Below are 11,569 nucleotides of genomic sequence, written 5' to 3'. Positions count from 1 at the left end.
TCTTCTTCTTCTTCTTCTTCAGAGTTGACTGATTACTGAAAGCTGTGAAATTAAATAATAAACTTAAATATTCAAATTTAGCACCTTATGTATGTACATGAATAAATAGACACAACTCATATGGTAGTCTACAAAATTAGTATTTACTATAAATTGTGCGTCAGCAGTTTCTCAGAGCGAGGAAAGCTGTTTCGGTTGTCACTATAACAGCTTCAGGGGATCCATTCCATGCTCTAGAGTAACACCATCATACAGTATTTAAAGATAACATTGCTGCCGATAAGCACCAGAAACAAGACATCTTTCCAACACCCAGCTGTTACACTACACCGAGGGGAAAACTATATACCATCCATTTAGAACAAATGCTTATAGCTGGTCCAAATGGACGCAGAAAGAAACACAAAGCATATATCTAAAAGAAAACCCCATTTATCCTAATCTACAACTAACAAGAAATCAGAATCCAATCAGAGGAAAAAAAACATCCACAATCACATGCGAAGCAAACCTCACAGAACACAAACGAGATGAGAGGCGCTGTGACAAGAGAACCACTTCGGTAATATGTAAACGGACCCTGAAAGCACATGATCTATTATCACAAATACATGATTGGAGAATTTGAAAATCTAAACATCTCTATCAAAAATAAAGGTAATCCTGTTGGAATGAACTTTAAAATGAAGTCATCCAGCAGCATTTTTTACTCTGCATTAGGGGTGTGAAAGAAAGCACACACACAACTTCGTAATGTTAGAAAGTAGAGTGCTGCAGTTGTTTGAACATGTCTTGAAAAATGAATTTATATAGCATACGGACATGTTTTCAGCTGGGTAAGGCCTGTGAAGTGTACGTCCTCCTTTATTAGGGATGAGCTGTGAATCCGTAGGTTGTCAAATCTCACTTCTGTCAGACTTCAGATCAAGTTATTGTAATGCGTTTTCTTCCCCTCTGGTTTTAAATTCAGTACTTAAACAGCTAGGTTGCAGAGTTAAAGACGCCAAGATTTTTACTGGGAGTAACCAAGATGGACAGAATTAGAAATGAGTACATCAGAGGGACAGCTCAGGTTTAGCTGTCTGGAAACAAAGAGGCAAAGCTGAGCTGGTTTGAACATGTGCAGAGGAGGTGATGAAGATGGAGCTGCCAGACAGGAGAAAGAGAGTAAGACCTGAGGCGATTCAACAATGTAGGGAGATGCAGGGGACGATAGTGTTCTGTGGCAAAACAACCAAAATACCGTAAAACTTTGCATATTAAAACATCCTTTTGCCCTAATACGTGTGTGAGAAAGTGGTTAAAGTAAACAATCAGGACTTCCTCTTATGGACTGAACAAACTGATTTAAAATTCAAGGCCTGAACAAACATATCTGCAGCACTCCTACTGGCTACAATACACAGTTAGGTGCATAATTTGTTGGACAAAGACAATTTTTGTAGTTTTGAGTGTGTACACCACAACTGAAAGACCATAGAAAAAAAAAAAAAAAAACTAAAGGTCACAATGGCAATTATTTACATGGGTAAGAAAAGCAATTTCATCAGCATATCCTCCATTTTCACAAACTGCAATTAATTCATCAATTTAAATACAGCAAGTTTAAAACAAGTTGTAAACCACTGATTACACAAGAACAAGGAGGAAGGACTTGACTTTACCAATAAACATCTAAGACTAATGTTTTAAATCATCACGATTATCTTATTTAAAATCCACCGTGGTGGAGTGCAGAGGCAAAACTCCAACAACAGTGTCCTTGTCCAACAAACTCTGGACCTAACTTTAAACTAAATGAAATTGGCCTCTTTGAATCAATATGTACATAAAACAGCTGATAATTCTAATGTCCAGAAGAAACTTTACAGCACCACTAAAACTTAGTTACAGAAATCAATATAGGTTCATTCACAATGTCAGTACGGCTTAAAAAGAAAAATGCATAAAAAAAAATAAAATTAATTTTTTTTAAACACAAACAACCTCAATACTGTCAGAGCAACATCAGACCTGCTGAGATGGCCAAACGTAGATAGGTTAGGCTGTTACAAACACACACAAGAACGCAAGTCACAACATCCTGACTGAAATATCTGTTTCAGTTTTTTATTGAAAAACTGAAACACTGTAATCCAACGTTTTAACCAAGGCATGAAAAGGTAACGTTTTTTTTTTCCCTTTTCCAAAAGAAGCTTCTGACAACACTGCAGATGTCAGCTTTTAATTGGGAAAAAACAAACAAAATGTAGGCTAAATGAAATTAATAAATTAAAAATAGTGTAAACAATACTGTCATTAGCTGCTCTTTCAGAACTGTGCTCGTCATCAATGGAATCTGTACTTTCGCGCTGGCTTGAGGTTGACATATGTCTTCTTCATGTCCTCGGTCTCGTCCTTCTTCACGAGCTGATACCGTTCTCCTTTCGTGGTTACCACCTGGTTACCGTGGTACCGAACTAGCTTCTTTGGAGCCTGTCACAACAGAGTGCACCTGGATTTAGAGGCATGAAACAGATTTGATGTGAAGAAAATAGAAGTATAAGGGGAAGCTTACATCTTTGGGAACGACGGGACGGTGTGTTTTCTTATCTTCCTCCCTGTCCACCAGCATGTACCTGGTATGATTAAGCACAGTCATAAACTCAAGAAACAAACAAATGAGGAAAGTTCTGCTGAGTCACACTAGCACTCTTACTCACTTCTCAAGGATGCTCTCTTTAAGTTTCTGGTCTGCCAGTGAGGAAATACTCTTCCCATGGTTTACCTGAGACAAGAGGATCCCATCAAAGACTGCTAAGGAAGGTAGGAGGAACACAAAACCAACGTTTCTGTGTGTATCAGAGACTCACGTTAAGAGGTGTGGGACTGAGTTGAACATCCCCTTCTATGATAAGACGAACAGCTTCCTCCATGTCTCCTTTGGCAATAGACAGGGCGCTGCGAGCCTCAGTCAGACTACACTTGGGAAACATCTCTAGTAAGTGCTGCTCCTGGGCCTCCCACTCAGACACTGGTGGCTAACACAGACACGTGAATATTTGTTAATGGATGTAACAATATCTACAGTAGGACAAAAAGACAAATGCAAATATGTAAAAAAACAATGTGCTGATGTCAGGTGAATCGATAACCTTGGCAGTGGCTCCCTCTGTCTGTGATTTAAGGCACTGCGTTTCTCTTCTTGGTGGCTCACTGGGCAGGCTGGTGAGCTTCAATGAGATCTCTTCTGTCCTTGCCTTGGGGATACCATTTTCTTCACGAGCTAAATAAAAAGGAACAAATAAATTAACATTTAGTAGAATAGTAGAGGTATCAGAATCACACTTTTAGAAACGCTGAGAAAATGAACATGTTTGCCACCTGAGGTCCGAGCAGTAGCTAGTTTTGAAGCCAGACTGAACATCATTTCACAGACTTTGACACTGCAGAATAAAAAGAAAAAAAAACTGTTATTAAAAAAATAAATAAAAATAGAAATAACATTAAAACACATAGTACAGTTGTTATGTGGTTTTCTTAACCCATCCAGAGAAAGGAGAAAGTCTGTTTACCTGTCAATTTCTGCAAAGCCAGGTATGTAAGCTTCTAGCATCTCTGCAAAGTCCTCCACATCAAAGTTCTCCTCAACACTCTGCTGGGAACCAAGATCCTCCAGGACCCCAGTGATGTAAGACAACAGGACATCATCCAGTGTGCTGCATGGCACGGTAAGAAAGGAAGTTACTTCCAAAAGCCATAGAAAATGAGTTTTCAGGCTTAAATGAGGCTGGGGGCTGCTTACCTGAGATCTGCATCAGTAATGTAAGTCTGAATAAATTCCTGCAGTGCACTGTGGATAATTTTGTGGAGGTCCATTACTTTCTCCTGCTGTGAGGTAGAATACGCACAAAAGTCAAAGTGCTGGATGATCACGTCAGTTATGTACTGAGCAGTGGCAAATGCAGACCCTTAAATAACCTAACAGCTGTCACCATTTACCAGATTTGGTACACAGTCAGCTCATGCTGAAATAAACACGTTACAAAACCAGTTGTTACAAAAGCTTGAGATCCAGCATCTCTAGCAGGCAGCGATGACTTTTATGCGGGACAGATCTCAAATGTGGTTAGCTGCGATGCAACCATAATATTACAAACTTTGAGGAAAGACTTACCATTGCAATTAGGCAGATTAATTCAGATAGTTAAGCAACAGCCTATCTATGCAGCTAACAACGCTTTAGCACAACACACACACACACAACTATACAATGACCTCTCTCGTGCTTTGCAGCACAGCATTAGCACTGCAGCTGTTACTTACCCGCTAATGGTTAATTACTAGCATCACGGCTTAGCTATCATAAGCTATACGATATTGTGTGTTGTTATTCACACACATATCACTCGTATTTTCTCAACATCACAAGTGTCTGTTGATCCACAAGGCTAACCTTCATCTGGGCATCTCGTTAGAGAAATAGCTGCAGGCTCTTGGAGAACTAGCGCTAGCAAAGTGGCTTCTCGTTAGCTGACAACAACTACAAGCAAGCTAACACTCAACGCTGAATGCCTAAACGAATGCTGTTACATAAGAGCGGGTTTGTATTGAAGAAAACTTACTGTGAGAGAAATTATGGAGACATGAAGCTAAAAGGTTTTCCCCAGATATATACGGGGAAGACAGGTCAGTACAGGGATTTCTATTCGTGACAACCGCAAACTTGCACGGCACGATTCAAAACATTAGCACGTCACTTCCTCTAAAAATGTTTAATCCTTAATAATGTTGGTTATATTTAATTGAAATAAAAAGGAAATCTAATGCAATTCAGACTGTTTCTTTTGAATCTGCACTGTCAAGCTTAAACACACACACAAAAAACAAAACAACCAAGAGACCAATGGTAGAATAATATTTTATTTAACATATGTTTTTTAAATATTCATATATATTCAAGGGACTATCCTGCTCCCTCTTAAAATACACAGTTACTGTGACAAAATATTGCTACAAATAACAAAGAACTACACTCACTGCAGCAACAAGATGCTGAAAATATTCCCAAGAAATTTTGGTCTATATTAAAATAATATCATCACATCATTCTTGCAGATTCGTCAGCTACATATTCATAATGGGAATCTTTTATTCCACTACATCCCTAAGTTGCTACGTTACACTGAAATCTGGTCACTGGAGGCCATTTGAGTATACTGAACTCATTGCTATGTTCAAGAATGTAGTTTGACGAATAAAACACAGCAAAATCCAGTTTGAGATGATTTCAGCTTTGTGACATGGTGGGTTATCCTGGTTATCCAGTGTACCCATTTTATGATGGACGGTAGATAGTAAGTAGATAACTAATGGCGGAAATGCAAAAACATCAGTGTAAGACTTTCTCAGAGCTATTAGTGCTAATACCTACCAGTTCAAGGTCATTGTTACCTTTTTTAAAATGTCACATTTTTTTCCTTAGTGGGTAAAATAAGTATTCAATCAGTCAATGAATGAATGAATGAATGAATGAATGAATGAATGAATCAATCAATCAATCAATCAATCAATCAATCAATCAATCAATCAGTCACAGATACTTCTTAGACACCAACCTCTATGCCACCATGGGCAAAACCAAAAAGCTGTCAAAAGAAGCTGGAATGAGTTACAAGACCATCAGCAAGAACTAGTGACAACTGTTGGTGACCCTCAGTCTGAAGCTCCATACAAGATCTTTGGTTTATGAGGTGAGGATGATCATGAGAAAGTTGGTGGATCAGTCCAAAACTATATGTATGAGTCGGTAAATGATCTGCAGACAGTCAGGACCACAGTCAGTGAGAACACCATTGGTAACACACAATGACTGTAGAAAACAAAAATGAGCTCTTTGGCATCAATTCTACCCACCCTGTTTGGAGAAAGAGAAGTGCTAAGTATGACCCAAAGAACATCATCCCCACAGTCAAGCACAGAGGTGGAAACATTATGATTTGGACTGTTTCTTCTACTAAGCGTACATGCAATAATCCTTTCTGTCATCGTTGTATTTTTACTCAGTTGTATATAGTATTTGTATTTGTATTCTATTTTTATCTTATTGTATATTTGTTTTATTTTATTCTACTGTATATAGTATTTTATTTTATTTTATTCTGTACAGTTGTGTACTGTATTTATTCTTATTGTATTCTAATTTTTGCCTCATAACTTTTGCACTGTCCACTTCCTGCTGTGACAAAACAAATTTCCCACGTGTGGGACTAATAAAGGTTATCTTATCTTATCTTATCTTATGCTACTTCACTGCACAGAGGGGCCTATAGACAGAGCCACGTACCATAAAATCATAGCGGAGAGCCTCCTTCTCTAAGCTGTGGATGGATCTTCCAGCATGACAGTGGCCCCAAAAATATTTTCAAGGCAACAAAGGTGTGGGTAAAAAGGAAGCATAATAGGGTCATGGATTAACAGCCTTCAGTCCAAGAGGTTCTGCCAAGATGCAGTAAAAGAAGACTAAAGGATTTAGAGAGTTTCTGTAAACAGGAGTGGCCCCAAATCCCTCCTGACATGAATGTAAACCTGGTGACCAACTAGAAGAAATGTCATATCATTATGATTTCCAGTCATGTTTTGCTTGGGGATCAAATGTATATTTCACTCAGTGACATGCAAATCAATTTATAACGTTTGTGTAACATGTTTTCTTCATGATTTTTGGCTGATATTCTGTCCATCTCCATTAAAATGCAACCATAAAAATTAGAGACCGTTCATTTTCTTGCGAGCAAGAAAACTTACAAATTCAGCATGAGATCAAATAATTATTTCCCCCAAAGTATTTTCCAGCTGTCATCAAATATTTTTCTCTTAGAAAATACATTTTATCTTCCACTGTGAACCCAAGATTTACAGTTCATTTGTCTTATTGATACATGTGTAGATTTCTTTTTTTAAATTCCTGACTCAGTGTCTGAATATTGGTCTATTTACCAGCCTATGGTAGGGTGGTAAACAGTCTACTCTCACTTTGACATTATCTTATATCTTTTGCCAGATCCATACATAGTTGATGATCAAGGTGTTATCTGAGGCAACATCAATGATGTCATTAGAGCCTGCTCTCAGTTACCTCCGCCTGTGTTGGTATTATAGCAGATATGTACCTGTAAATCATTAATGCTCATTCAATTGTCTCCTTGCTCCCTTGGCAGTATCTCTTGCCGGCTGTAGTATTTCATCGGGAAATATGGTACACACCACTGATAAAACAAGCAAGAACAATTCTCGACTTGGCTGAACTCTGTTTCAACTCTGAGCTCATGGCTAGACAGGTGGGGCTGAGGTATCAGAGGAGAGCATGTAGTATCTGTATTAAAGGACAGCATGGTGTTTTTCCCCTCTTTGTGTTTTCCCAACACCGAGAACAGCCTGCAAGTAGTAATACACACATTTGAAGAACATATTGTAATATTATATTGCGCATGCTCATACTTAGAACAGCCATTGCTTATACCTTAATGCACGAAACAAGGTTTTAACTGCATTTGCACATGTCCAAACAGAAAATAATAGTCTCAAAAGCCATCTGGAGGTCCTGTTTATAGCTTCTTCTAGTCAAAGTTCAGTAGTTAAATCAACCTCACAGACCATGATAAAGACAAAATTAACTTTTGCCTTTGAAAGGCCAGGTGGAAAAATTTGGGAACTAAGTTAAATGACTATGATTTTTCTGCAAACCCAGAAAGGATTCCTTTTTTTTACTGTTGATATTTTTTTTAGCTTCCAAAAAGGGGGAAATGCCAGAGAAAGTCTGAGACCCGCTGTTTTAAATCAACAGATGTGCTGACACTGGGTGGCAGCATTGAGTTATTAGTGACAAGAGGACCTCTTCTATTTTTTGAAAAGATAGCATTCTCATGAGACCTTTCAGTTGGAGAAAAATAAAATAAAAATAAATGAAAGCAAGAAAAGAATTTTAGAATATCTTTGTGTATTTTCCACAACCTCCTGGGATGGCGAGATGCTCCCAATGTTACGTTTTTAAATGCAAAAATGAATTATGTAAAAAACAAAAAAACAGACAGAAAAGTTCAATTTAAGAGTGCAAATTTGGATTAATAACAGTTGTGTGGATGATGTTGGGGTTGGAAGTTGTTAAAAGTCACCTATAATTTTGTCCTATCTGAAAGCATTAACCCATGCTGATGTACAAATTTAGGTTTCTTTGATTTGGTTTTATGAGTGAAGACTTTCTCTGTGCATACAGTGGCTACAGTGCATTCAGTGTGAGTGGGAGACATGTTTGGACTGCTTGTACTGGGTTGACCTCAGCCTGTGCTGTGAGCAGAATTGTTAAATTTGGACTTGAGTGAACGAAAATGGAATAGAATATACTAGTAATGTGAATGTACAGCTGAGGGTTAGTGAGGTTTTTTTTCCTGCTATTGCTGCAGGCCTTTTTAAGGTTCAGAAGAAAACATTTACTTCTATAAAACATGTGGAGCATTTAAAACAAGTCATATTAATGCTTACAGATGGCTAACACTGTAAATAATTACAAAGATTGTTTTAGACTTTTAGTTTTAACCTAAAGACATGGAAGAGCAGGTTGATTAAGTTAAAGTGGTGTGGCAAAACTGTATCCTTTTGATTGTTTTGTGCATGCGTGTGGCGGAATGATAATTCAACATAATTGCGTAGTTTTCTTTTTTCGAAATTTAATTGTAAAAGTTTAAAATTGACCGCTTAAGCATGTCCAAAGACATAACAAATAGGAAATAAATGCATTTCTTCTGCATTTAAATCCAATCAAAAGCGTTGTACAAAATGTCTAAAGTGGTGAATTTTATTCAGAAAATACAAAAAATTAAAAAATGAACTTAAAAACTTACCTTTTACACAATAATGTGAGTGGGAGATAAATTTAATATGTGCTAATGGTATGTTTATACATTTCTGTTCTTATATGCCAGGGTACAATCAAGCATGTCATGCAACAATGTCGAGGCAGGGCACATAATGTGGATATTGTACTGGTGGCACAGATTTCCATTTTCACACAGACAATGGGGGCTGGGGGTTGGCTGAGGCAGTGTCTGAGAAAAAAAAGAAAAGAAGGTATTTTACAGTTCTCATCAGACTCACCAAAACACTGAATGATTTAATGCCAAATTAATTACCCCTTACCCAACTTTAGACAATAATGCTCGGAGCCGTCTGTCGGAACGGTATTCTTCTATTAACAGTCGCTTTGCAGTTCAGCCAGAGTGATTTCATATTTAGATTTTATTGTATTTTCTCAGTGAGTGCGTGGCATTGCATCCACAATAGAACGGTGCAGAATTATTTCACATTTTCTGTTGAGTCACCTGTGCAGCGCAGATGGGATCAGCACACTCAGCGGAGGCAGAATTTGTTAAACAGTTAACAGATCTGTTCCTAAGCATTACAAAAGGAGCATTTACGAAGTGAATTCAAGCACAGTGTGGTTTAATTAGTTGAAACTTTTATAATATAAGGCTTTCTTCACAATCATAACCTAAGGTATGTTTAATCAAATCAGATGCTTGAAATCCATTTCTCCTCTCTCTGCTTGGTTTTGAAGGTCATAGATTTCAAAGCCAGACCGTGTAGATTTTTTACAAAAGCACCATATTAACAACACTCATGAAATCAAAGCGGGCATATGAATTTAATTAAATGTTACCTTTTACACTTTTTCCCCCCCTTAACAAAAGCTGCCAGTTAGTGACTTGAGAGAACTTGGAGCATAAGCACAAGATACGCTGGCTTGTTGTTCGAGGGTGAGGCTGACCTGGTCCAGATCCGGGCCACCTGTGTGGCCTAGCCTGCCCTCTCATCTGCCTCCTGTCCTGGCTCCAGGAAATGGTCACTAGGCTTCCCACTGGCTCTTTCCATCCTCTTCTACTTCCCCCATCACCTTCAACACAGAAATCAGAGCTAGGTTAACAGGATGTTTAGAAAAATCTTAATTTGTATCTGGAAATAACATAAAAAAATATACATTTAATTATGATATGAATATATATTTTTTTGTCGAGCTACAGCAACAAGCAGAGAGATTCAAATCCCAACTAGCTTAGGTTTATCTCAGTAAATGGATTGGTCTCTCTTGTCTTAGTCTGCGTGTCTCTGTTCAGCAGTCGATAGGTTAACCTGCCTGTGGCATCCATCTTGTGTGGCCCGCCTCACATTACCATTGATCTGAGGGAAATAAAGAGCACACGTGTTATTATATACAGCCCAGAAAAACACCCTCTCACAGTGATGGAGTGAACAGGCCAAATGTATGAAATATTGCCCCTCCGACATATTCAGTCTTCCTGTCAATAGTGCAGCCTTTGCCCACAACCTGGATCAATAGGGACTTTTATCTTTTCACGATAACACATAACGATGCCTGTTGTCTTCTTCTGATATTGAAGTTTTAATTTTGTCCGCCACTCTTTTTTTTTTCTTAAACCATCCTTGCTGATATGTACATTTGTATTTGCTTTTACGGCATCTCTTTCTTTCTCTCTCAGTGTTTTTTTCCTAAAGAAATATAATTGGCGTGGGCCTGCTTGTCTGAGACGTGGCAGTTACAAATTTACATGTTGGTTTTCTGGACGTTTCTCTGAAGCTTTTGGGGGTCTCTCATGTGTGAGACTGCTCAGCGGAGAGAAGACACCCCTCTGTAAAAACATCTGTTGTGGAAATGGCTGTCAGACTCCCTTTTGTGGGCTTCGTCTCCTCCTTGCGCAGAGATTGTCATTTGTTTTGATCATTTATGTGGGTGAAAGAATAATAATAAAAAATCTGGAGAATATTCCCATGTAGTTAAGCTATCTACAGGAGGTTGTGCCTTTTTTAATGGAAGGCAACATTTCCATGTTTTAGTGGCACAGTGCAGCTGGCACATCGAGGCATGTCATGTAACTATGTTATTTAATGTAAATCTAAACTATAATTCTCTGGGAGCAATATGGCAAAGTAAAGTTTTTAGAAACATTTTGCAATTTACCAATTCAGTAAGCATACATCCCCCCATGCATTTAGCGTTATCGACAGCGGCTTAAAAATGATAACAAAAATTATTCATGACACGATGATTGTTATCACAATAGGGAAGAAGTCAGTGGAGAAGAGAAATTGGCATTGTGCTATATTGTTTCGAACGATTTCATTGTGCAAAACACAATTTATTTACTTTGTCAGATTTGTATGAGTGAATGAAGAAGTCATTTTGATGTCATGAGTAGTAGCTAGTCTAGTAAACAAGTACACTACAGCTCATAGACGATGAATAAAAAAGATGCTGTTTTAGTTTATTGTCAACAAGAAGTTTGCCTTCTGTAGGGACTGCAGGTGCCACAAAAGTCAAATGTGACTGAAATGACTTGGTAACTCCTAAGACTTTTATTCTACAGCAATGCCCTGTTTGTACAAATGTACGCCGACTGATATTCTCTTTTGTAGTCTTTTAGCGATTTTACTCAGACTTGAGCCAAATTTGATTTGGGATTTGTGGAAAAGTGCATCATGACAGCTGTGACCCACTTTGAAATGATAAAAAACATTA

General features: G+C 38.0%; 1 protein-coding gene across 3 annotated transcripts; it reads right to left on the bottom strand.

The window, feature by feature from the left end:
• Positions 1 to 121: 121 nt before the first annotated feature.
• Positions 122 to 4,738, bottom strand: cuedc2 (CUE domain containing 2). Of its 3 annotated transcripts, none has more exons than XM_026190988.1 (9): positions 4,605 to 4,738; positions 3,785 to 3,870; positions 3,555 to 3,698; positions 3,364 to 3,425; positions 3,135 to 3,265; positions 2,853 to 3,020; positions 2,703 to 2,767; positions 2,558 to 2,618; positions 122 to 2,475 (listed from the first exon to the last, which is right to left on the bottom strand). In XM_026190988.1, the coding sequence occupies exons 2-9, from the start codon at positions 3,856 to 3,858 to the stop codon at positions 2,329 to 2,331; spliced, it is 852 nt and encodes a 283-aa protein (XP_026046773.1). In that variant the 5' UTR covers positions 3,859 to 3,870; positions 4,605 to 4,738; the 3' UTR covers positions 122 to 2,328. The 3 variants fall into 3 exon arrangements, with proteins under 3 accessions (XP_026046773.1, XP_026046774.1, XP_026046772.1); XM_026190989.1 differs by lacking the exon at positions 4,605 to 4,738 and adding an exon at positions 4,306 to 4,553; XM_026190987.1 differs by lacking the exon at positions 4,605 to 4,738 and adding an exon at positions 4,157 to 4,267.
• Positions 4,739 to 11,569: the final 6,831 nt, after the last annotated feature.

This window comes from Astatotilapia calliptera, chromosome 13, assembly GCF_900246225.1.
Source record: "Astatotilapia calliptera chromosome 13, fAstCal1.2, whole genome shotgun sequence".
Classification (NCBI taxonomy): domain Eukaryota; kingdom Metazoa; phylum Chordata; class Actinopteri; order Cichliformes; family Cichlidae; genus Astatotilapia; species Astatotilapia calliptera.
Note: the sequence above shows the minus strand (reverse complement) of the source record. Positions and strands in the feature narration are given on the sequence as shown.

Excerpts from the sequence above, each read along its gene's own strand:
- cuedc2 (XM_026190987.1), bottom strand. Across the intron at positions 3,699-3,784 it reads ATTACTGATGCAGATCTCAG|CACACTGGATGATGTCCTGT; the intron begins GTAAGCAGCCCC and ends CGTGCCATGCAG. Across the intron at positions 2,768-2,852 it reads TCAGTCCCACACCTCTTAAC|GTAAACCATGGGAAGAGTAT; the intron begins GTGAGTCTCTGA and ends CTCTTGTCTCAG.